The 27,540-nt window shown below is 43.0% G+C and overlaps 1 protein-coding gene across 1 annotated transcript in view; it reads right to left on the bottom strand.

Moving 5' to 3' along the window:
• LOC124620224 (facilitated trehalose transporter Tret1-2 homolog) overlaps positions 1-27,540 on the bottom strand; it is a 98,380-nt gene that overhangs the window by 41,693 nt on the left and 29,147 nt on the right. The window contains exons 2-3 of the mRNA XM_047146891.1: positions 19,759-19,915; positions 15,366-15,491 (exon numbers count right to left, since the gene is read on the bottom strand). Of these exons, the coding sequence (XP_047002847.1) occupies positions 15,366-15,491; positions 19,759-19,915 (283 nt within the window). The remainder of the gene's footprint in view (positions 1-15,365; positions 15,492-19,758; positions 19,916-27,540) is intronic.

Raw genomic sequence — 27,540 nt, 5'->3', positions numbered from 1 at the left:
ACAAAAAAGGCGACAGAACGGGTGTTAACAATTACCGAGGCATTTCACTACTACCAATCACCTACAAGATCTTCTCTTCATGCCTGCTGCAGAGAACACAGGAACAAATTGACCACAAGACTGGAGAGTATCAAGCAGGTTTCCGACTCAGGTGTTTCAGCCCTGAACAAATTTTTAATCTAAAAACAACGTTGAAATTCAGAGCTATTAGGCATAAGCCCGCCATATGTACATTCGTCGACTTCAAGAAGGTGTAAATCCCTTGTCAACACTCTAATAGAACTCGTACTTGATCAGAAAACACGTAACCTCATTGAAGAGACACTCTCCAACATAACCTCTAAAGTAAATTCATGGGGGAAATCTCGGGACGTTTTAAGATCAGAACTGGAGTAAGACAAGTAGACGGACTATCTCCAACTCTGTTGAATATCATTTCGGACAAGGTCATAAGGGAATGGGAGAGTGAGCTTAGAAAACGTGACCTGTGTAAAACAGTGAAGATTGGCAGGAAAACTGAAGTCATCTGCGTAGCCTTTGCCGATGCCCTTGCAATTTTGACAGACAATAAACCAAATGCTATACATCAAATAGAAAAACTCAAGGAATGCGCCGAGAAGGTTGGCTTGCAAATTTCTTTTGAGAAAGCCGAATTCATGTGTACACTCTTAAACACAGAGAATCTCACCACAAAATATGGGTGGACAAACAGTACCTGGGAGGTCTCCCTGAGTGGTAACGTGTTTGCCTCCAGTGCGGTGGGCCTGGGTTCGATTACCCGCTGGGTTGCATTTTTTTTCAGCTCGTGGACTGGGTGTTCTATTGTCCACATTATCATTCCATTCTGATCACCAGCACACAAGTCGCCCAGTATGACGTCGACTGAAATAAGACTTGCATTTGGCGGCCGACCTTCCTCGAATGGGTCCTCCTGGCCAACAATGCGATACAATCATTTCATTTGATTTCAATACTTGACAGAAATTTTGGAACCCACTGGACTAGAAAAGAAAAGAAATTCGAGCACATAAACTAAAGAGAGCCTACGGTCGAACACACCAACTTTACAACAAAAAGTGCATGTCCATGCATGCAAAAATCAGGCACTACAGCACTGTCATTAAACCCGAGTTGCTATACGCAGCAGAAACATTGTCAATCCATAACAAGATGTTACTGCAATATCTACAATAAGAAGAACGAAAGATCATTAGAAAAATCCTTGGACCACGAAAAACTGAAGCTGGATGTAGACTGCAAACCAACGAAAATACAGAGGAAATTTCAAATATTGCTGCTGACATTAGAAAAAGACACCTTAAATTCTATGGACGCATACACAGACTTCCTGAGTATAGATTCACCCGCCAGATACTAACAACCGCTGAAAATCTTAGAGGTATGACATGGGCCGAACAAGTACGAAGAGGCCTTACTGATGCTCAACTCACCATTCAGGACACTGCAGGCCGTAACATCTACAGAAGCAAAATAGACAAGTGGGGAATCTAGCCAGAGACAACAGCCAAAAAGATCGGTACAAAGTGGACGGATGAAAGAAAGCCATGAGCGAGAAAATGAAGGTCTCATGGAAAAACCTCAGGAAGAACTGTAGAAGCTTCACGTGATCCATAAAGGATCAACTACGTGTATAATAAATAAATAAATAAAAACCGTCATACGCAATATGGAATTATTATTGTCGTATACTACTTCAATCGTCAATCTACAACGTCAGTAATAGCAACCCATTCCCCAAAAACGTGGTTAAGCTTGGTGGATGGCCTATCACGAGATGTGGATTGTGTCAAAATTTGGTCTGGAAGTTATACAGGGTGATTAAAAAAGAATACCACAACTTTAGGAATTTAAAACTCTGCAACGACAAAAGGCAGAGCTAAGCACTATCTGTCGGCGAATTAAGGGAGCTATAAAGTTTCATTTAGTTGTACATTTGTTCACTTGAGGCGCTGTTGACTAGGCTCAGCGTCAGTTGATGCTAAGATGGCGACCGCTCAACAGAAAGCTTTTTGTGTTATTGAGTACGGCAGAAGTGAATCGACGACAGTTGTTCAGCGTGCATTTCGAACGAAGTATGGTGTTAAACCTCCTGATAGGTGGTGTATTAAACGTTGGTATAAACAGTTTACAGAGAATGGGTGTTTGAGCAAAGGGAAAAGTTCTGGACGGCCGAGAACGAGTGATGAAAATGTAGCACGCATCCAGCAAGCATTTGTTCGCAGCCCAGGAAAATCGACTCGCAGAGCTAGTAGAGAGCTCGAACAAGAAGCACAACAATTCATATTTCAGCAGGATGGAGCGCCACCACATTGGCACTTACCTGTCCGTAACTACCTGAACGTCAACTACCCGAGGCGATGGATCGGCCGCCAGACAGAGCACTTCATCACTGGCCTCCAAGAAGCCCTGATCTTACCCCCTGCGATTTTTTCTTATGGGGGTATGTTAAGGATATGGTGTTTCGGCCACCTCTCCCAGCCACCATTGATGATTTGAAACGAGAAATAACAGCAACTATCCAAACTGTTTCGCCTGATATGCTACAGAGAGTGTGGAACGAGTTGGAGTATCGGGTTGATATTGCTCGAGTGTCTGGAAGGGGCCATATTGAACATCTCTGAACTTGTTTTTGAGTGAAAAAAACCTTTTTAAATACTCTTTGTAATGATGTACAACAGATGGTTATATTATGTTTCTTTCCTTAAATACACATTTTTAAAGTTGTGGTATTCTTTTTGAATCACCCTGTATATTTCCGGTAGGCACATTGTGGATGAGGCAATGCCTTCATTCTTGGGGTGTTCAAAATACGCCATCATTCCGAGCTGTAGTCTGAAGTTTCTGTTATCTTAACTGAAAGTTTCCTACAAGGGATCAACAGTGCATATTAGTGAAGGCACCTCAACTAATCGCTTCATCTAATTAGTAGCGATGCATCTTGTCATATCCTGAAATACACTGCTGGAAAAAAATCGCAACACCAAGAAGGAGTTGTGCGAAAGAAAAGGAAACTGATATGCGTTTTTCCGTGTCTGAAGGACGATGTCTAATGAGATTTCGCACCAGTCGCTTAAGACTGGCGCTGGTAGCGTCCCTACGAGAATGCAAATCATGTTTGCTTTGAATAGAAACTGTAACGGTCGTGAGAGTTATGTTTGGTGGTGAGTTGAGTTAGTCAAGAATGCCCTAAGGCGACAAAGACGCCACTATCAACCCCTCACTGAGCTTCAACGATGTCGTGGCTGTTGCTTCTGCAATACTGCAGGAAGACATGGCAGTAATGTAACCACTATACGTGACTGGTGGTAGCGGTGGTCACTCGAATGTACACTACTGGCCATTAAAATTGCTACACCAAGAAGAAATGCAGATGACAAACGGGTACTCATTGGACAAATATATTATACCAGAACTGACATGTGATTACATTTTCACGCAATTTAGGTCCATAAATCCTGAGAAATCAGTACCCAGAACAACCACCTCTGGTCGTCATAACGGCCTTGATGCGCCTGGGCATTGAGTCAAACAGAGCTTGGATGGCGTGTACAGGTACAGCTGCCCATGCAGCTTCAACACGATACCACAGTTCTCCAAGAGTAGTGACTGGCGTATTGTGACGAGCCAGTTGCTCCGCCACTATTGAACAGACGTTTTCAATTGGTGAGAGATCTGGACAATGTGATGGCCAGGGCAACAGTCGAACATTTTCTGTATCCAGAAAGGTCCGTACAGGACATGCAACATGCGGTCGTGCATTATTCTGCTGAAATGTAGGGTTTCGCAGGGATCGAATGAAGGGTAGAGCCACGGGTCGTAACACATCTGAAATGTAATGTTCACTGTTCAAAGTGGCGTCAATGAGAACAAGAGACGGCCGAGACGTGTAACCAATGGCACCCCATATCATCACGCCGGGTGATGCGCCAGTATGGCGATGACGAATACACGCTTCCAATGTGCGCTCACCGCGATGTCGCCAAACACGGGTGCGACCGTCACCATGCTGTAAACAGAACCTGGATTCATCCGAAAAAATGACGTTTTGCCATTCGTGCACCCAGGTTCTTAGTTGAGTACACCATCGCAGGCGCTCCTGTCTGTGATGCAGCGTCAAGGGTAACCGCACCCATGATCTTCGAGCTGCAAACTTCGTCGAACTGTTCGTGCAGATGGTTGTTGTCTAGCAAACGTCCCCATCTGTTAACTCAGGGATCGAGACGTGGCTGCACGATCCGTTATAGCCATGCGGATAAGATGCCTGTCATCTCGACTGCTAGTGATACAAGGCCGTTGGGATCCAGCACGGCGTTCCGTATTATCCTCCTGAACCCACCGATTCCATATTCTGCTAACAGTCATTGGATCTCGACCAACGCGAGCAGCAATGTCGCGATACGATAAACCGCAATTGCGATAGTCTACAATCCGACCTTTATCAAAGTCGGAAACGTGATGGTACGCATTTCTGCTCCTTACACGAGGCATCACAACAACGTTTCATCAGGCAACGCCGGTCAACAGCTGTTTGTGTACGAGAAATCGGTTGGAAGCTTTCCTCATGCCAGCACGTTGTAGGTGTCGCCACCGGCGCCACCCTTGTGTGAATGCTCTGAAAAGCTAATCATATGCATATCACAGCATCTTCTTCCTGTCGGTTAAATTTCGCGTCTGTAGCACGTCATCTTCGTGGTGTAGCAATTTTAATGGGCAGTAGAGTATCAAGAATACCGGATTCCGGAAGGCTACGTGGCACTACCGAAAGTCCATCGTGTTCGGCATACGTGACGCATCCTACTGCATCTGCAGCATTAATTTGAGCAGCAGCTGGCACCGCAGTGACACAACGGACTTCTACAAATCGGTTACTTCAAGGACAGCTGCAAGCCAGATGCCCTGTATCATGCATTCCACTGACTCCAGACCACCGCCATCTGCGACTTCAATGGTGTCAAGCAAGGTCTCATTGTAAGACTATTGTGTTTTCTGATGAAAGGTGCATCTGCCTCGGTGCCAGTGAGTGGCAGTGTGTGACTCAGCAGGAGGCCAATTGAAAGCCTGGAAACCAACCTGTCTTCTTCATAGACACACTGGACCTGCACCTGGAGTTATGGTCTGGGGCCCGATTTCGTATGACAACAGAAGCACTCTCGTTATTATCCCACGCACCCCTGACTGCACATTTGTACAATTAAGTGATTCGACCCGTTGTGCTGTCACTCATGAACAGTACTCATGGGGTGTTTTCCAGCACGACAACTCTCGCCCACGTAACACTGTTGTAACCCAACAAGCTGTGCATGGTGTCGACAAGTTGTCTTGGCCTGTTGGTCACCAGATCTGTCTCCAGTTTGCTTGCTTACTTGAGAGACAACAAAATTAACATTAAGCTATAATCAGGAACGGAGAACCAACGGGGGAATCGATTGTTTTGTGAAATCAAAGGTAAAGGCGAAAGCTAAAACTGTTCTCAACACGAAGGCTGTAAGTAGGCTGTTTAGGTTTTTATGTTGGTAACGCCACGTAGCGCTCTGTATGAAAATCACTGACTGTGCTGTGTGCAGTCTGTGGCTGGTTGGCATTGTTGGAATATTCGCTATTGCACTGTTGGACTGTTGGATGTGAACAGCACGTAGCGTTGTGCAGTTGCAGGTGAGCCGCCAGTAGTTGTGGATGTGGGGAGAGAGATGGCGGAATTTTGAGACCGGACGATCTTGACGTGTGTCCATCAGAATGAGCAAATTTGTAATACTGGATATCATGAACTGCTGTATATATATGATGACTTTTGAACATTATCAAGGTAAATACATTGTTTGTTCTCTATCAAAATCTTTCATTTGCTAACTATGCCTATCAGTAGTTAGTGCCTTCCATAGTTAGAATCTCTTATTTAGCTGGCAGTATTGACGCTCGCTATATTGCAGTAGTTCGAGTAACGAAGATTTTTGTGAGGTGAGTGATTCATGAAAGGTATAGGTTATTGTTAGTCAGTGCAATTCTTCCGTAGGGATTATTGAAAGTCAGATTACGTTGCGTTGAAATATTGTGTGTCAGTTTAGTGATGATCAGAATGAGTAAAGAGAAAACTGTCTGAGTACGTTGAGTTTGGCTCAGCTTTTGTGAATCAAATAAGGTAAGAGGTTTACCAGCACAGTAATTCATAATTTTTCTAAGGGGGCGTTTCATAAGGCTACTCTGAAAGCGACAGTGCTTTACTAAACCTAGATGTATTAGGAGGTGGCATTCCAGTGCCTTTATCAGGGCTTTGAACTCATGTAGCCAGTCGGTTACAGAGAGCTACAGTTAGGCCTAGAATCTGAAGCACGGTGCACTTTTTAGATTAACCAATGGTGTCTCGAGAGTTAAGAAGTAATATAAAACATCCTAGTAGCATGTAACGACTGAACGTATGGCCTTTACACGTTTATTCTGATCGACCGAGACATACGGGAGAAAATTAGAAAAGAGAGAAAAAATTTACTTGACTTATTTGATTCTTTGATCAAGATCAAAACATGGTGCAAATGTCAAACCAGTCATCAGCTTGAAACTCTGACAGATGGAAACCGTGTACCGAACCGGCATTCTCAACCGGTAGGAGGAAGAATATGAGTCGTGCGTGCATCATCCGGTCGGTACCTGCAATGCCTGCGACTGGCGATGTACGGGATACGAACCCCTACGGTGCGCAGCTATCAAGAAGTTTCAAACCACACTTTGCTGCAAGGCGAAAGGTTTATTCTGGCCCCTACAATTTATATCCCAAAGTTTAGGCTATTCTAGTCCACAGATAGAACACAGCATTATAGCCAGAGTATAACAAATATATGGAATGCTGGTGACCAAATGAGGCAGACAGCTTTTATAGCATATCTTCGGAATTTTTGAAATCATTGGGGATAAGTGACAACCAGGCGACTAATGAAATTGGTATGTAGAATGTTTAAGCCAGCAGACTTTCCATCACACTTCAGAGAAATACCATGCGCACAGTCGAGAAGATAGCAACATCCAACAAGTACAAGAATTATCCATCGCACAATCAGTTTAATGGCTCATGCATCCAAAGTGCTCACAAGAGTAATATACAGAAAAATGGAAAACAAAATTGTGAATCTGTAACATACAGAAAAGGACGGGTGAGGTACAATATGTACAAGAACCACGAGGGGACAATAAGAATGAAACACCAAGAACGAAGTGCTCAGATTAAAAATTCTCTAAGAAGGGGATGTAGCTTTTCGCCCCTACTGTTCGATCTATACGTCGGAGAGCAAATGATGGAAATAAAAGATAGCTATCCTCAGTGAATGTGAAGAAGAATTGTAGGACCTACTGAATTGAGTGAACGGTCCAATGAGTACATAAAAATACGGGTTGAGAATAAACCGAAGAAAAATGGAAATCACGCGGAACAGCAGAAATGAGATTAACGATAAACTTAACATCAAACCTAGGGTCCATGCAATAGATGAAGTTAAGGAATAATGCTACCTTAGAAGTTAATTTACTCACGACAGAAGAAGCAAGGAGGATATAAAAAGCTTATTAGCACAGGCAACGAGGGAATTCGTGGTCAAGCGAACGGCAGTTGTCACAGAGATCTGTCTTAAACTCAGGCAGAAATTTCTGAGAATGTACGTCTGGAGTAGAGCACTGTATGGTACTGCATAATGGACAGTGGGAAAACCGGAACAGAAGAGATCGACGCGTTTGAGACACCCTGCTCCAGGATAATGTTGAAAATTAGGTGGGCTGATAAGATACGAAATGGTTAGGTTCTCAGAAAAACAAGCGAAGAAAGGAACATGTGAAAAACACTGAGAAAAGGAAGGGGGGGAATGATAGGACATGTATTAAGACACAGGGAATAGCTTTCATTTTACTACCGCCGTGGTTCCGAATATGGGGATAAGTACCTCCGACGAGTAAATTGTAATTTTATGAGGGGTAAGAACAAAGGGGTTGAATTGTGTTTCGCTCAAGACAAAAATTATTTTTAAAATATCCTTGCTTATTGGCACTATTCCCTAAGAAATTTCTACTGACTGCATAGCTTACCAATAATAACTTATTTTTCGAGTACTACCATTAACGCTAGACGCAATGCGGTTACAGCTTTTGAAATGAATGTATGGATAGTATCTTCCTTACGTACTCCAACCATACACACATTCTTTGTACTTTGTACCATGCTTCTATGGCAATAAACTTGAGACATACACATCACATGTGTTCCAAGAAAACGTCTCCTCCGGCTTGTAGCCACATAAAACAATACAGCGGAAATAGTTTCATTATTAACTACACAACAGTAAACGAACTATTTGACAGCACAACACAAGAGTATCTATATAATAGCTACAACACTGTAGTAGGACATAAACTGTTATTACTGTTATAGATAAAAACTTTCTATAGCCGAGATCGCTTAAATCCTTCTTTATTTTCGACAATCGGTTTCGACAGACTTTGTTGTTATTCTCTGATCTGTAACATAGAGTATATACAGTCAGTTCCATAAGAAAGTGTTCACCGTTATCTGTATGAAATAAAAGACACTATTACAAGTATAAATTAAAGCTCTAAAGAAACTAGTATAGGCATGCGTATTTAAATACAGAGATACATAACCGGGCAGAATATGGCGCTGCTGTCGGCAACGCCTATATAAGACAACAAGTGCCTGGCGCAGTTGTTGGATCGGTTACTGTTGCTACAATGGCAGATTATCAAGATTTAAGTAAGTTTGAACGTAGTGATAAGGTCGGCGCACGAGCAATGGGACACAGCATGTACCCCCGTACGACCATTTCACGAGTGTACCGTGAATATCAGGAATCCGGTAAAACATCAAATCTCCGACATCGCTGCGGCCGGAAAAAGAACGGGACCAACGACGATTGAAGAAAATCGTGCAACGTGACAGAAGTGCAGCCCTTCCGTAAATTGCTGCAGGTTTCAATGCTGGACCATCAATAAGTGTCAGCTTGAGAACTATTCAACGAAACGTCGTCGATATGGGCTCTCGGAGCCGAAGACCCACTCGTGTACCCTTGATGACTGCACGACACAAACCTTTACGCCTCGCCTGGGCCCGTCAGCACCAACATTGGACTGTTAATGACGAAACATGATGCATGGTCGTACGAGTCTCGTTTCAAATCGTGTTGAGCGGATAAATGTGTGCGGCTATGGAGACAACCTCATGAATCCATGGGCGCTGCATGTCAGCAGGAAACTGTTCAAGCTGGTGGAGGCTCTGAATGGTGTGGGGCGTGTGCAGTTGGTGTGATATGGGACCACTGATACGTCTAGATGGATGAGATGTACGTACGCATCCTGTTGATCACCGGCATCCATTCATGTCCATTGTGCATTCCGACGAACTTCGGCAATTCCAGCAGGACAATGCGACACCACGTTCAGAATTGCTAGAGAATGGCTCCAGGAACAGTTTTATCAGTTTAAACACTTCCGCTGGTCACCAAACCCTCCCACACATGAATATTATTGAGCGTACCTGGGATGCCTTGCAAAGTGCAGTTCAGAAGAGCTCGCGGGGTCCCTACACGATATTAGGCAGTTGTACCAGTGCCTCTGGCTCTCCAGTGTATGTTTACATAAAATAAATGTCATTATTAATTGCACAGTTACCTAACAGTTAATCCAATCGTCGCCATCATCGATACAGCTTGGCACGTTAGCCCATCCACGTTTCCAGCCTCTAAATATCGTCTGATACACTTCGAAACGAATGTCTTTGACTTTCTAAGAATTTTAGCACCAGATCCATACGAAAGCTTTGATCCCTGTGGATGATTTACGTGGAACACTGCCTCATGACACTTCAGATATTTTGCACCCATTTTAAACTGCAGCCGACAAATCAAAACATTCAGCTACCACACTGTTTATCTATACACTGTACAAAAGCGCACTGAGTACAGATTTGAGACCACTGCGGGCGTTACATTTAAAATTATGGCGCACACTTTCTTGTGGAACTGACTGTACATGGACCATATCTCCACCATGATTTATCACGTGATATTTTAGAAAAAATTTTTTGATAGACATTACAAGAAGCAGAAATAGAAACTGTACATTTACATAACTTCTAAATTTTTTGTTACAGAACGTGTTTATCGTGAGTTATGAACTCACTCTACGTTGCATATTAGTGGATAAAATGTAGCCCATGTTTTATAGGACTGTCAGAAACAAAATACCTACAATTAAAAAGGACCTTGTGCACGTGGCCTTGTCCATATATTTAGAGCTCACAGATGATTATTAAGTCCTAAAAACCACAATATACAGTAAAATGCACATTTACAGATCTGTTTACGTTTGTTTGACGTGTTCCATTCATTGATGATCAACCTTAAACAAAGTGTATGGTACAACTGGACGGCAGTGTTGCAAATATTATACGTGTATAAACTGTTACGGCCACTAGCCCTTACATAGGTATCGTACAACTAGAGCTTAAATCAGAGCTTAAATTATTCCCTTCTTCCAGTTTAAAATTGCATATTTTTGTGAGTGGTCTTTAAACACTGTAATAGTTACAAAAGTGTACTATATTTGTACACGAAACATCTTCAAACCTTCTTATTACTACATGCATTATAGGTAAGTTTTGGTATTTACTCTTGTACAGCATATTTTTGTATTGTCGTGGCGTGCACGTGCCAATGACAACAAAGCAGCATCTCACACCACACAAGACGCCCGACGCCCGAAGTATGACTCCTTCCAGCCAACAAACACGACGGGCAACATAAAAGAAACGGTTGATGATGCGGGGGAGGTGGGGGGTGGATGGGGGGGGGGATGACGTAAAAGTGCCAGGAGCACAGGCAACTGGATATTGTAGCGTACAGGGTTAGCTGGGAAGGTAATGGGAAAGCAGAGGAGAAGGGGGGGGGGGGGGAGGAGAGGGGAGTATGCCGCCTCAAATTACAATATCTAGAGATTATTTACATACAATATAATTTTAGAAATAAAGAGAAAGGAGTATGCCGCTTCAAATTACAATATCTAGAGATTATTTACATACAATATAATTTTAGAAATAAAGAGAGGGGAGTATGTCGCTTCAAATTACAATATCTAGAGATTATTTACATACAATATAATTTTAGAAATAATAAAGCGTTGAAGTATGGGAGGGTGAGGAGTGGGATGGGGATAGGGCGGAGACAGATTGGCTACACATACCGTGGACACAGACAAACTGGAATGCGCAGTATATAGATTTTTATTATTGTTATTGTTATTATTAGTGACAGCGGTCATGCACAGAGGACTGGCTGCCTGAGGTCTCCCAGTTCAAATTGTAAGGGGTCAACAACTATGTGATTTGCGAAGAGTAGGCCTGAGTCTATTTTGGATATGTGTGATCAGTTCTTTGAGACTGCTGAGGTCATCGGTCCCTAAGCTTATACAGTACTTTATGTAACTTAAACTAACTTACGCTAAGGGCGACACACACAGCCATGCTCGAGGGAGGACTCCATCCTCCGACGGAGGGAGCCGCTCGGCTAGGCCTGAGTGTAGTGCACAAATACTAACACGACTGATTATTATTAATAGGGCTGCAGAGTGTGGGTGAAGCAAGTGTCGCTAGGGATAGGAGGGTGCACCATATTTTATAACAAGTGTATACCCTCAATGTGGGTAGCTATCTTTGTTTTCCGAGAAGAAGTGAATGAGCTAGGAATTGCTTCACCATTTTATCATCATCATCATCATCATCATTTAAGACTGATTATGCCTTTCAGAGTTCAGTCTGGAGCGTAGTCTCCCTTATAAAATACCTCCATGATCCCCTATTCAGTGCTAACATTGGTGCCTCTTCTGATGTTAAGCCTATTACTTCAAAGTTTTTCTTAACCGAATCCAGGTACCTTCTCCTTGGTCTACCCCGACAACTCCTACCCTCTACTGCTGAACCCTCTACTGCTGAACCCATGAGTCGCTTTGGTAACCTTGCTTCTCCCATGCGTGTAACATGACCCCACCATCTTAGCCTGTTCGCCCTGACTGCTACATCTATAGACCTCTTTCCCAGTTGTTCTTTGATTTCCTCATTGTGGACACCGTCCTGCCATTGTTCCCATCTACTAATACTTGCAATCATCCTAGCTACCTTGCTGCTTTCGTATCCGTAACCTCAACCTAATTGATAAGGTAACCTGAATCCACCCAGTTTTCGTTCCCATTCAACAAAGTTAGTCGAAAGATTGAACGGTGCACAGATAACTTAGTCTTGGTACTGACTTCCTTCTTGCAGAAGAGAGTGGATCGTAGCTGAGCGCTCACTGCATTAGTTTGGATACACCTCGCTTCCAGTTCTTTCACTATGTTGCCATCCTGTGGCAATATGGATCCTAAGTACTTGAAACCGTCCACCTCTTCTAACTTTGTTCCTCCTATTTGGCACTCAATCCGTTTATATCTCTTTCCCACTGACATTACTTTCGTTTTGGAGATGCTAATCTTCATACCATAGTTATTACATTTCTGATCTAGCTTTGAAATATTACTTTGCAAACTTTCAATCGAATCTGCCATCACAACTAAGTCATCCGCATATGCGAGACTGCTTATTCTGTGTTCACATATCTTAATCTCACCCAGCCAGTCTATTGTTTTCAACATATGATCCATAAATAATATGACAACAGTGGAGACAGGTTGCAGCCTTGTCTTGCCCCTGAAACTACTCTGAACCATGAACTCAATTTACCGTCAACTCTAACTGCTGCCTGACTATCTATGTAAAGACCTTTAATTGCTTGCAAACGTTTGCCTCCTATTCCATAATCTCGTAGAACAGACAATAACTTCCTCCTAGGAACCCGGTCATATGCCTTTTCTAGATCTATAAAGCATAGATGCAATTCCCTGTTCCACTCGTAACATTTTATATGCATTAAAAAAAGCTGAAAGAAATGGGCTGTAGATATTGTCTGGATTCATCAGAAATCACTTGTTTTTCGTCATTTCAAAAATGAAACTGTTCACACAAAATTCTTTTCCATTCTGAAGTTTACTCAGGCGCTAATGTTGACGATGGCTGAGGAAGGAGTTACTAGCTAATATCCAACTGCAGTCATGGATGTAAGGCAGGGGTGTAGTCTTTCGCCCCTGATGAACAGTCTACACGCCAAAGAAGCAATGACAGAAATAAAAGAAAGGTTTAAGAGCGCGATTAAAATTCAGCGTGAAAGGATATCGATGATAAGATTCGCTGATGACATTGCTATCTTAATTGAAAGTGAAGAAGAATCACAGAATCTGTTGAAGTGAACTACAGGACTACAGAATATGGATTGAGTAATACGAAGAAAGACTGAAGTAATGAGAAGTAACAGAAATGAGAACAGCGAGAAACTAAACATCATAATGTGAGACCACGAAGTAGAGAAATTTTGACTCCTAGGCTGCAATATAACCCATGACGGACAGAGCAAGGAGGCTATAAAAAGCAGACTAGCACTGGCAGAAAGGAAATTCCTGGCCCACAGATATCTAGCAGCGTCAAACACAGGCCTTAATTTGAAGAAGAAATTTTTGAGAATGTACGTTTGAAGCACCGCATTGTATACTACTGAGACACTGACTGTCGGAAAACCGGAACAGAACAGAAATGAAGCATATGAGATTTGGTCCCACAGAAGAATGTTTAAAATTAAGTCGACTGGTAATGCAAAGAATCAGGAGGTTCTCTTTAAATGTGGACATTTTAGGTTAGGCCTTACAGTGACTGTTTTTGACATTAAATGAAACAACAAGTTTACTGTTACCAGTCACAGTTTTATTTATTTCCACGACGCATTTCAAAGGTTTAAACCTTTTATAGCATTAACCAATGTATTACCCCAAACTTCAGGCAGCCAATATATGTAACATGTAATCTTAGGACCCCTTGCCATGTAAATGTTTGCTCTCATATAATCACTCTATCCACCCTCTCTCTCTCTCTCTCTCTCTCTCTCTCTCTCTCTCTCTGTCTCTCTCTCTCTCTCTCTCTCTCTCTCTCACACACACACACACACACACACACACACACACTTTCTCTCTCTCTTCCCCTACTTCTGCCTCCAGCCTCTCACATCTGTCTATTAATTCCAATCAAATAGTATCATCTATGTATGATTCTACTGCTGTAGCCAATATGATTATTGTACTTCAAATCTGTAACATTACACCTGATTGTTATTAACAAGTATGAAGTTTAAGCCATTTTAACATTTCACCTGACTGTATAAACGAGTACGAATGTTAAGCTGTTTTAACTTGTCAAAATTAGATTCATATGCCACCTGAAGTACACACACAGATATTCAACACTTCAAAACAAACATCCCCAAATGCTTTAAACAATTATACTGTAATAAAGTTGTTACGATGTATATTCTTTGCACTTTGCGATTATGTCTTCTCTCCTGCTACGAACCTTGTACCCAGCAGCTTCCAGACGCCATATTTGTTTATAAATGTGACAGTATACATGTGATGTGTTACGACAGCGAAAGGAACCTGTGACCACTGGAGGTACTCTGGTTTACTTATTTTATGTTTACCATTAGATCAGTTTAATTTTTTGTCAGAAGAGATCCAAAACCATGTTCTGAAATAGTGTCTTGTTTCTCCACTAGGCAGTGCCGCAAGTTCCTCCAAAAAATCGTAACACAACATACACAAAAATGTCATACTAACTAATGTAAATCCACCCGATGATGGAGGTTTAAACCTCTGAAACACGTCGTGGAAATAAATAAAACGGTGACTGGTAACAGTAAACACGTTGTTTCAGGAGGTTCTCCGCAGAATCGGCGAAGAAAGGGATATATGGGAAACACTGACAAGAAGAACTCAGAGTGTGCGGAATAGATTCGATGGTAGTAGAGGGAGCTGTAGAAGGTAACAACTGCAGAGGAAGACAGTGATTGGGATACAACCAGCAAACATTGAGGAAGTAGGTTGGAAGTGCTACTCTAAGATGAAAATGTTCGCACAGGAAATTGGCCGCAAGAAACCAGTCAGAATACACGACTTACTTAAAAAACGACGGATGTGCAGAGGGTTACAAAGTTTAGAGGAAGATGATAAAGTTTGGAGCACACTAAACAAATAATTGGGGACGTTCTACTCTCGGATAAAGAGGTTGGGACAGGAGAGGTAACCGTGGGACTGGTGAATCATGAGAATGTACACATGTGCTTCCGAAAACTGAAAGGACACAATGAGAAAGTCATCTACTGTTAGTCATAGGTACAAGCTGATGCGCCACAGACATTGGCCTGTGGCGTGCCGTGGTTGCTCACCGAGGAACGCCGCGAGGAACTGCATGGCCACGGCCCTGGGCCCTTTGGCGCCCGCCATGCTGCCAGAGCTGAGCTGTCGGTCCTCGCAGGTGTGGCCAGGTGACTGACACCCTAGCGTCGCCGACCCTGCACACGCACGCAACCGCCCATATATATGCCCGTGCCGTATCTCACACTGCTCGCGCTCATCTAAATCACGCCTGCCAGCAGTCAGCTGACGCAGAATATCTTACTTCCGAAATCACGTGCTACTCCTCACACCTAACATTTCACATCGTCATAAAATATTCAAAAAAACATTTTTTGCCTAGTTGCGAAACTGTGTGGTCTTTGATCCAAGTGGATCAGGGAATCAAACACATTTTCCGGCTATATATCCAGGCAGGACTGACGTTCCTTCGTTAAGCTTGTGATAGGACATACTATGGGGACCCTTATATGAAGTATTCGATACCACAGCCTCACATATTATACGATACGCATTTCACAGTATAGCAAATGTTAAAATACAACTTTCGGTGCTTTTTATTGTATCATTTAGGATTGTACACGAGATATGTTAAAAGTAACACACCCATTAGTGAACTACATCTCATTTAAATATTATTAACAGAGATCTTTAGTTAGTGGAAAATATCTTACTGTAATCACCAATTTTACGAAATTTATAGAAAAACTAATTGTTTGACTTGTGGAACTATCAGACAGTAATCATGTAGAAACGTCAGTGTTAAAATTAGTTCAGTTATTAAAATGGGAAATTAGTTGTCCAGATTCGATTATTTCGTTAAACGTGGAAATTAATGTTTTGAGTAGATTTCTGTCTAATTGATGCACTGAAAGCTACGTTCGCTCTCAAGAGATTATGTTTCTATAAAAACTCAAATCAGTTTCAATGCAATTAATTTTGAAATTACGAATTCTAGAAATTTCTGTCATAAAAAAACTATTATTTCGATCATTTGGTCAACAAGAGATTATCATGTAAAATTTGAACCTCAAAATCTGTTTCTGCATTACGTAAAGTACTCCAAAATACGTTACCATCAAAATTCCTATGGTAATTAACGAGATATCAATTATTATGTATCAGGTATTGTTAGTCACATTTCTCAAGCAGAATTTCGATACTATATTTGGAAAGAGATTTTAGAAATTTCGTTTGTTACAGTCAGTCGTTTATTATCTTCAAAATTGTAGCTGCAGTTTCTTATGAAACAACCGATTTTAATTGTAACTGAATTAATGTGACTTTGTTAAACAGTATTTTCAGAGAACTTGTGTTGTTTAGGAACTACGTAAGCAGTGAGCCGAAGAGCTCGGGGGTGGCAGTAGATTGACGTTTGTTTCCGATTAATTCGAGTACATGACCCGTAAAGTCAGTTTCTTTCAGCAGTGCACTGTGCGAATATTTTGGAAGAAAATAAACATCAACACAAAATTCGAACTGTGTATTGGTGTAAATTATTTAATATCATCGACTTTTCACATTGACTCCTGAGATATCTGCAGTGAAGCAATTAATATTATGCACCCCAGTTAACAATGAATAGCTGGAGAAAGGTTTTCAAAACCAGCAGACCTCCAAGAGTTACACTGAACTTAACACTGACCCGTAGTCTACGCGTATGTTAATCCAACATTTCTCGCTAGAACCTGGCAAACAGTGTGTTTGAAACTTTGCTTCTGCCGGAAACTCACGGTTTGCTCAGACGGTAACTTCATTGGCCTCCAAAAGGCAAAGTTCCCTATTCGATTCTCGATCTGCAACACAGCTTTAATCTGCCAGGGAATTTCAAAAAATGGTGCACCCACTGTTGAACGGTGAAAAAGTCACCTACCTATGCCTATGTCATTTCCTCGTAATACCTTTTCTTATAGCAGTATCAACCCAATATGCCTTCTGTGAGTTTTTTGCGAAAATAGGGGAGAGTTCTGGCTGAAATAAATCTACGAGGGTGGGTCGGCAGTAAACTGGACTGGTATCCGGCACAACTTCAGTCTTGGTCAGTATCCTGGCATGGTAACGACTTGGTACAAATCAGTCAGTAACATAGTTGGTACCAACGAACGCCTGTACTAAATCCGATTGTGTCAAACGAACCTTCTCCTACGTTGCAATCTATTTGCACAGCTGTATACACATATATATGTGAATGGAATGTCAATAGTTCGCAGTGGGTAAGAGGGCAAAAATCATTCATTACAATGTCTTCAGCAGCGAACATAACATCATCAATGCTGTGCTGACCATAGACACTATACTTTCCAGAGAAAACGAACAATGATAGGTGCCGCTTAACGAGAAAATACGTGCTTTACCTAATCAACAACTATGGACCTGACACAAAGGTATATTTCAATATGTGAATACTCCAAAATCTGTAAGTACAGTATATGGAGCACAAGAGAAAATATGGTAACATGCTGAAAACTGTACTACAAGGAATGAGGGTAGGATGAAATAATGAAACGACAATAATAATAATAATAATAAAAGGAGTTATCACACCCAACTTATCTCCAGCACATTTTCCTGATATATCTATCTTGAAAAGAAGATATTAAAACTGGTGTTTCTTTTCTAAGTGATTTCCAATTCCATGTCTCAAGAAGAACTATTTGAGATAATACGAAGAAGAAATATTTTCAGTTTCACAACGAAGAAGTGACTTTAATTTGTATTATTATTTTCCTTGGGACCGATGAACTCAGCAGTTTGGTCCCTTAGGAATTCACACACACTGTTTTCCTTTCGTAGGAGCAGATAAGAAAATCCGGTTTACTTCTCTTTTTGCAGTAAAGAATTTCTTCTGTTATAAAAGAAAAGCACAGCATTGAAGCTAGCCGAAGGTGGCAAAGCTGGCAAACAGAAGTCCAAGATATTAAAGAAATTTGGAAAATGGATCTAAGGTTAACAAAAAAAACAAAAAGTCAATAGAGCAAGGTTTTGGGTTCGACTTCCAGTGTGGCACACAATTTTATTCTACTAGGAATTTTTTGGAAAAGCTCACACTCCGTTGCAGGGTGAAACACTTATTCTGTTCAACGGCAACTGCTGGAATTTTTATGCAAGCAAGGTATTGTCTAGTAGGAACCGCTGCCCTATCTTCCTTCGATAATTATATTTGATGTAATTGCTGTAGTGAATGATTTCACATGATAGTTCTTAGTGATGTCTTCAGTTTTCCCTATCGGTTTCAGCAGAACATCTTTTATCCGCTAGGATGACTAACACAAATCTTGCTTTCTCCAGTTACGCTGTATTCTGTAAACTAGTTTCATATATTCAGAAGCGTTTCGTACATCATATTATTTGAAACATAAAAGCGTTGGGATGCTTCAAACACAGATGGTGTAGATAACTATGTATATGCGGAAATTTATGGGCTTTGATCCAGGAGGATCAGGGAATAAAACAAGCAAAACAATGAAAACAACAATGAAAATTAAGGAGGCCTATTCGAAAGCATACATCTTACCTGTGAAATTAGAACTTGTTGCTGGGTAACATTCAGCATTGTGTTCCTCCATCCGATGAGCTGTAACATGCCTGGTGCCTCCTTGGCAGGCTGACCACAATGTGGTCGAGATGTTGCCGGTCAGGTCTCATCTGCTCTTCGGAAAGCTGGTGCAGACTGCAGATTTATCTAATATGGTGGCTATAATTTACTACTTAATTATTATAATTTATGACCTGTCACTTTAAGCCACATCCTAAGCTCTCATTGCTATAATTTATTACCCAGAAAGTATAATTTATGATGAAAAAAATGGTATATGACATCACATTTAAAAATTAAAAAAAAGCCTGGGACAATTTATTTAGGACAGTTATAAATAGGAGTCACAGTTAAAGCCACACTAGAGGTCACACTCAATTTATTAGTATGATTTATGGACACAGTATCTCTTTACAATCAAACATGGCTGTGTCTATATTTGTGCCAATTTGTGCCACCCTTATGTTTATCACTACAATTTATGATGCAATATGCCAAATGTTTTACCAATATAGATTTATCTTCGTTTGCATAATTTATAAGCCAATATGACATCACAAGAAACATGGCTGGGAAATGTAAAATGGGCAAGAAATTAACTAAATTCACTTGCTCTAAGTTTAAGAGCGATGGGTAGACGTCTGTGGGAATCTACATAGTTGTTACAAGAGTCAGCTAAGAAGTAATGCTTCATAATTTTTATTTGTCAATAATTTCGAATACAACTACATCGGTAGAAAACCACAACACAGACGATTAATATATGACCTCGATATAATCCATGTCCATTTCCACAGTTTTGATCTATATATCAACAAGGGCATGTATCCCAGTGTGGTAAAATGCATGGTCCTGCTTCTGAATCCACTGACACATAAACATTTACTCACCTTCAAACTGCATCCCACGATGACTACTGATGTGTGCCCTTGCATTATCATGCAAATCAAGAACGTCCGCCACAGGTTTTGTTGGGAAAACTCGCTGAAGACGTGCTTTGAGCTGTTTTACTTTTCTAACGTATTGGACAGAATTTATTGTGCATCCCTGCTCCAAAAAATCAACCATAATCACACATTTTGCACAAGCCTGCCAGTCGCTGTTTCATTGGCCAACGGTGTTTGTCCTTCAGCTTTGTCACAGTGACGAACCAATCGTCTAACATTACTGACATCCACTGTTGCAGGAAAATCCACATTTTTCAGTCTTCCATGAATGCAAATGAGCATTTCATCCTTCTACACTCAAGAATTCCATCACAGAACGCTATCTGATATGAATATCAACGTCGGTCATTTTGTAAGCGACTGCAGTACTCACAGTACTGTAGAAACAGAATGTTACCTCTTCAACAGGCTGGAGAACAAGCTTTGCTGGTAGCTCCAAATTCAATTTTCTCTTAACTAACATTATTTAAGGGGGAAAGAATAGGAGACATTACTCTTTGACTGACCCTCGTAGAGACAGACCACCTGACCTAGGTTTGAACCTGTATAGTTCACTGGTGCAACCTGTGTGGTTCTCAGATAATTGCCACTGCTGTGTGTATGTAGGATAAGATAGGTAATGGTACAGATATGAACTTAACATATTTTATTTGTTTAAACACTGCAGTTCCTGCCAGGCCATGCTACTCAGTGATCCACAACCACTGGGCTTGTAAGCAGTTGGTAGGGAATCGTGGTGTTGCTTGGAGATGTTGTGCACTCCACAAGGCACTGCAGTTGCCTGACTCAGACACAGAGGTGAGCCGCTAAATGATCTCCTGCTCCTCCATGCTAGGAGGCTAACATCATCTCGCAAAGTGCCCCTGCTAACTCCTATCATCTTGCAATATGCTCAAAACAGTCCGCTGGCTTCAACCACAACACCACCGCTGACCCATGACTCCACCCATGCCTGCAGACATGTCCAGCGTAAACCACACCCACTTGTGTGCATAGAGTATCCTCCCACAAGATGGGAGCACAATGCAGAGATAGCCTCTTCAATTTCCATTCGATAGAGCAGTCCCAGTTTATTCTACTGCGATAGTCCTTTACTTAGTGCGTATTTAAGTCCATTATTGAGGTCTGTTGTGGTAATTCCCTCAATTATCCAGGTTTTTCTATAACTTTAGGTAAGGGATATGCATCTCTCACTGTTCTACTCTTTAAGGAGCAATAATTATTTCCTTTCCCAGACGATGCTATTGTGGTATCCCACTTAGCTATTTCTAAAAGAATTTTAAGCTACTCTGCTTCTTATAGCGCTGAACAAGACTATTTTTTAGTTTGTTGAATGTAAGCATTTTCCCTGAGCACCCATAATACCTAAAAAATGCCTTTGCTTGCCCCTCACTTGTAGCTATGCTTTTCCATATATGCAAGGGCTATTCAGAAAGTAAGGTCAGATAGATCATGAAATGGAAACCACTCTGAAAATCTGAAGAAGATTTGCACATATGTGTGGGGGCAGTGTCTCTAATACGCCAGTAGATCTCATCACGTCGCTATTTTCTGTTCTGTGTGCACAGTGAGCATGTAAAGATGCCAAGGAAATAGTCACCCGCCAAGTATGAGAGCCTGGTGAGAGATTTCGCCTGATGTCATGCAGCCCACATAACACAACTATCATGCGGTTTCTTGTTCGTTACAATTCTGTACCGCATTCTGCAGGGGCAATGAAGATTCTACTACAGAGTTTTCGATGGGAAATGTTTGACCACCCACAATATAGCCTGTAACTGGCTGCCCCTGAGTTCCAACTCTTCTCACATTAACAGCTGTCTATGAAGACAAAATTTTGGCACAGAGAACGAGCTGTAGAGCAGCGTAGAGAACTGGTGGATAGCACAGGCGGTTGCCTTCTATGACGATGGTGTTGGAAAGTTGGTACAACACTACGACAAACGTCTAAGCCGGAGCGACGACTATGTAGAGAAGTAGCTGGAAGGTGTAGCTAACAGTTGCATATGAGATATTTCTGAATAGCCCTCGTATACACACAGGGTACTCATTTTAACTGAAGACAGTTATAGCTCCAATTCGTTCATTTCGGAGAGGACATCCAATTATGCTACACACGGCCCCCTACCCCAACCTGTGTGTGGGTGCTGGGGGGGCAACTTTTAAATATTGAATGGGAGCCCTCGTCTTTCATTGCAGATTACGATTCCGCAGAAAAGTCTACGAACGATAATTGATTGAACCCTCAGATGCCGACAGGTGTTGTTGATATACCTCGATGGGGGCAACTAAAAACGTGTGCCGCGACCGGAACTCGAACCTGGGATCTCCTGCTTACATGGCCGACGCTCTATCCATCTGAGCCATCGAGGACACAGATGAATAGCGCGACTGCAGGGACGTACCCCTTGCACGCTTCCCGTGAGACCCACATTCCCAACTGTCCACAATCTACATACGTAATGTACCTAATAGATATTTGCCCATCCACCGATTACTCGCGCACACTACGGTGACGATTCCCGTAAGAGTTCGGACAACCTGTGGACATTCGCACAGACGAAGGTCAGTGGCTGGTTGCCTTTAACTATATATATGAAGATAGTAATTGTTCTCGACAGAACAGATACCACTGATGACCATGCAGCTTCTCTAGAATAAATGATGATTAATTGAAACCTTCAGCTGCCGACAGGTGTTGTTGATATACCTCGATGGGGACAGCTAAAAATGTGTACCCCGACCGGGACTCGAACCCGGGATCTCCTGCTCACATGGCCAACGCTCTATTCATCTGAGCCATCGAGGACAGAGACGAATAGCGCGACTGCAGGGACTTACCCCTTGCACGCTTCCCGTGAGACCCACATTCCCAACTGTCCACAATCTACATACGTAATGTACCTAATATATATTTGCCCATCCACTCATTACTCGCGCACACTAAGGTGACGATTTCCGTAAAAGTTCGGACAACCTGTGCACTTTCACACAGACGTTGGTCAATGGTTGGGTAGCCTTTAACTATATACACTCCTGGAAATGGAAAAAAGAACACATTGACACCGGTGTGTCAGACCCACCATACTTGCTCCGGACACTGCGAGAGGGCTGTACAAGCAATGATCACACGCACGGCACAGCGGACACACCAGGAACCGCGGTGTTGGCCGTCGAATGGCGCTAGCTGCGCAGCATTTGTGCACCGCCGCCGTCAGTGTCAGCCAGTTTGCCGTGGCATACGGAGCTCCATCGCAGTCTTTAACACTGGTAGCATGCCGCGACAGCGTGGACGTGAACCGTATGTGCAGTTGACGGACTTTGAGCGAGGGCGTATAGTGGGCATGCGGGAGGCCGGGTGGACGTACCGCCGAATTGCTCAACACGTGGGGCGTGAGGTCTCCACAGTACATCGATGTTGTCGCCAGTGGTCGGCGGAAGGTGCACGTGCCCGTCGACCTGGGACCGGACCGCAGCGACGCACGGATGCACGCCAAGACCGTAGGATCCTACGCAGTGCCGTAGGGGTCCGCACCGCCACTTCCCAGCAAATTAGGGACACTGTTGCTCCTGGGGTATCGGCGAGGACCATTCGCAACTGTCTCCATGAAGCTGGGCTACGGTCCCGCACACCGTTAGGCCGTCTTCCGCTCACGCCCCAACATCGTGCAGCCCGCCTCCAGTGGTGTCGCGACAGGCGTGAATGGAGGGACGAATGGAGACGTGTCGTCTTCAGCGATGAGAGTCGCTTCTGCCTTGGTGCCAATGATGGTCGTATGCGTGTTTGGCGCCGTGCAGGTGAGTGCCACAATCAGGACTGCATACGACCGAGGCACACAGGGCCAACACCCGGCATCATGGTGTGGGGAGCGATCTCCTACACTGGCCGTACACCACTGGTGATCGTCGAGGGGACACTGAATCGTGCACGGTACATCCAAACCGTCATCGAACCCATCGTTCTACCATTCCTAGACCGGCACGGGAACTTGCTGTTCCAACAGGACAATGCACGTCCGCATGTATCCTGTGCCACCCAACGTGCTCTAGAAGGTGTAAGTAAACTACCCTGGCCAGCAAGATCTCCGGACCTGTCCCCCATTGAGCATGTTTGGGACTGGATGAAGCGTCGTCTCACGCAGTCTGCACGTCCAGCACGAACGCTGGTCCAACTGAGGCGCCAGGTGGAAATGGCATGGCAAGCCGTTCCACAGGACTGTGAAAGAGCTGACGTCATGCTGGGCAGAGTAGAAGTGTGTCTGAACAATCAGTGCACCGAACACACCTAACGATGGATCTTCACAGCCGATGACCCACACATGTGCCAATGTTAACACCACGCGAAAACGGCACTGGCTGGATGTTGGCGCACTGGAAGAGCGTTGCCTTCTCCATCATGCCGATGAGAGGGCGTGAATCTTTCTTTTTCCAGGTGAACAGCCCTTTGACACCTCTACTGTGGGATGGAGACGAGCTGACGGTGGCTCCATATTATGTCCTGGGGAACATTCATTGGGCATCCATAGGTCCAGTGGAGCTCGTGCAAGTCAACATCACCGCCAAGGAGTATCGTACCTTGGATGCAGACCACACACACCGCTTCATGACAATCATGTTTCCCGACGGCAGTGGCATTTTTCAACAAGATAATGCTCCATAACACAGAGCCAGGAGGGTTCGTGGAAAACAGAGTTCCAATTGATGCGCTTGGCTTGCCCCCCAGCTGGCCAGATTTGAGCCCGATCGAACACATCTGGGACGTGACTCGACGTGGTGTCAGAGCTCATAGCTCTCGCCCCCGGAATTTACGGGAATTACGAGACCTTTGCGTTCAGACGTGGTGCCAACACCCTCTAGCGACCTACTAATGTCTAGTTGCTTTCAAACCACGACACGTCTCTGCTGTTATCCACGCAGAATGTGGACATATCGACTGATAGGTAGGTGATCATAATGTTCTAGATGGTCAGTACATGTGTGCTTTAATAGACACACTAAAAAATTTCTTCCATAACCTATAAAAGAATGTGACAGAAGTTGTAGTGAGAGACTATGAGTATTGAAACGTCAGAATTATGTGTGGAAAGAAACAGAGCGGATCTGTCATATATTCTGTCATCTTGCGGTCATGATCACTAAGGGAGATATTTTTAAGTGTTTTAGTGTCACATTCCTGTTTTGGTCGGGATTTCCAAATCTCAGTTGCGTGGCTGTTTGCTACATGCAAACTACGTAGCAATGGCATATGCATTATTTTTTAAAAAAAGACAACCTCACACTTCTTCTTTAGAAAATACAGTTATTACTACATTTACAAGCAAAAGGAACCAGTGGAAATAATAAAGTGGCAGTGGTTTACTTCTACTGTTTAATTACTGTGTTTTAAATGCGTTACACACTCCGAAACAGTGATCTCTGGCCCAATATTCCACACAGGATGGGTTTCGTAGTGACAGCGATGTCCTGGGACGCTTCGCCTCCGACTAAACGATTCCTATATGGAAGAGACATGTTATGTATCCGTTATCAGACGTTTTGTTAAGCATTATGGATTGTTCTAGAAGTACTGGCGTTCGTTTACCCTCTATTTATAAGGACAGTAAGATGGTTGCCAAGTCGTAAACTGCGCATGAGCCTGCGTGGTCTTCAAATGGCTCTTAGCACTATGGGACTTAACATCTAAGGTCATTAGTTCCCTAGACTTACAACTACTTAAACCTAACTAACCTAAGGACATCACAGAAATCCATGCCCGAGGCAGGATTCGAACCTGCGACCGTAGCAGCTGCGCGGTTCCAGACTGAAGCGCCTAGAACCGCTCGGTCACCGCAGCCGGCGTGCCTGCGTAGTCTATTTTCTACATAGATTAGATGCAAATTACAACTTTAGCATGAACAAATGGTTCTTAAATACAGTAATTCGCTTTTTTTTTAACTTGGGACACTGATTTCCAGCTACTAGAAGCGTACAGTGCAAAACACAGCACAACTTGATAGTATGAGAAAATCCCAGCACCACCTCTGAGCTATAAATCTCACGTTAATGCCATTTTCTCTAGTGGAAATAATGGACATCAAGAAACTTTTCTGAAGTTCAGTAAGATGGTTACCTAATTGTAGATGTCTGTGTCGTGTCGTTTCTACGTAAACATTTAGCTACAGTGATACGGCTGTTGTATGTATTAAGATGGTGATGTAAGCTACCATTTCATTCTAAGATTAAAGTACTGTTTTATTTATTTTCGTGGTTTACGTTCATGTTCAGAAAAAATAGAAAACCTTGAATGACTAGAAATAGGACGTTGAAATTCACAGGACATGTACATTAGTGTGTTCTGCAGTAATTATTAGCACTTCATTCACCTTGGTTAAGCATGTGTCCTGTTGCCTAGTAAGCACAGGGTCCGCCATGGGCCCTGATAACTTATTCCTTGCGTGATGGCATCGGCGCGGATAAGGCGCAAATGGCGTCTTGTGGTACAGCCATCCATGTTACATTCATCTGATGCCAAAGTTCATCTGTGGTGGTTGGCACTGGGTCACAGCACTGCACCTGTCGTTTCACCATATCCCACACATTTTCGATTGGTGACAAGGCTGGTGATCTGGTGGGACTGGGCAAAAGGCTGACATCCTGTGACACTAACGTATGGTCGTGCATTGTCTTGCTGAAAACTGGCGAGTAGTGTGTTGTGCAGAAATGGTATGGCTACGGGTCGCAGGATATCATTAACGTAGTTCACACTGGTCACAGTGCCCTGGACAGACACCAGCTGTGATTTGTGGTTGAACCCAGTAGCACCCCACGCCATGAGGCCTTGAGTTGGTGCTGTATGTCTTCTGCGACGGCAGGCACTGTGATGCCAACCCCCCTGTCTGCTGCGAACCGAAATGCAGCCACCATTTTCAGGCAAACAGAACCTGGATTCATCCGAAAACGCTCTGTGATTCTTTTCTTGCCCCCAGTGACGTCGTTCCATACACCTTTGCCGCCTAGCAGGTTTCTGAACATTCATCAAAGGCGGACGACGCGCACGGAACCCATGCCGTAATAAACGGTGACCCCTGATAGTGTACGGCGTGTTACACTCTTCCACTGTTGCGCCAGAGCTGAGGAGGACGCAGCTGTGTCCTGAAATGCCGTTTGGATGAGGTTTCGATCTTCTTAGTGGGTGTTTGGGTGGTGCGATGTGACCCGTCTCGTAGTGTTCTACGGCCTTCCGTGAACTCATTCTGCACACACCCGTTGCGCTGTCAAAATACATCATCCCACACGAACAGAGAAGTATTTTGAAAGCAATAGGTGTTTGAAATTGTAAGAAATATTGAGGGAATTGTGCATCGAAGTCAATGACTTCGTACCGAAAACAAAGAATTTCGTGTGAAAATAGTTCTTTTGGGGTATACGACAGTATTATTGGTAACAAAAATGTAAACCAGTTTCTGATAATCTGCTCCATATACCGCTACATTACAATAAAACAAATGTAGTAAACAACTCTCTTTCACTTCCAAGTGCATCTCATTCCACATGTATCACGTGAATGTGACAGCAAGGTGTTTAATAAACGACTGCAACCGGCCAGACACAACAGAGTAATAAAAACAATTAGTTGTTTGAGATTTTGATATACTACATAATTGTTGGGCAACGGCCTTGCCGCAGTGGATACACAGTTTCCCGTCAGATTACCGAAGTTAAGCGCTGTCGGGCATGGCCAGCACT

Source organism: Schistocerca americana, chromosome 6 (assembly GCF_021461395.2).
Source record: "Schistocerca americana isolate TAMUIC-IGC-003095 chromosome 6, iqSchAmer2.1, whole genome shotgun sequence".
Classification (NCBI taxonomy): domain Eukaryota; kingdom Metazoa; phylum Arthropoda; class Insecta; order Orthoptera; family Acrididae; genus Schistocerca; species Schistocerca americana.
The sequence above is the reverse complement of the archived record's forward strand: the minus strand, read 5'-3'. Positions and strand labels throughout refer to the sequence as shown.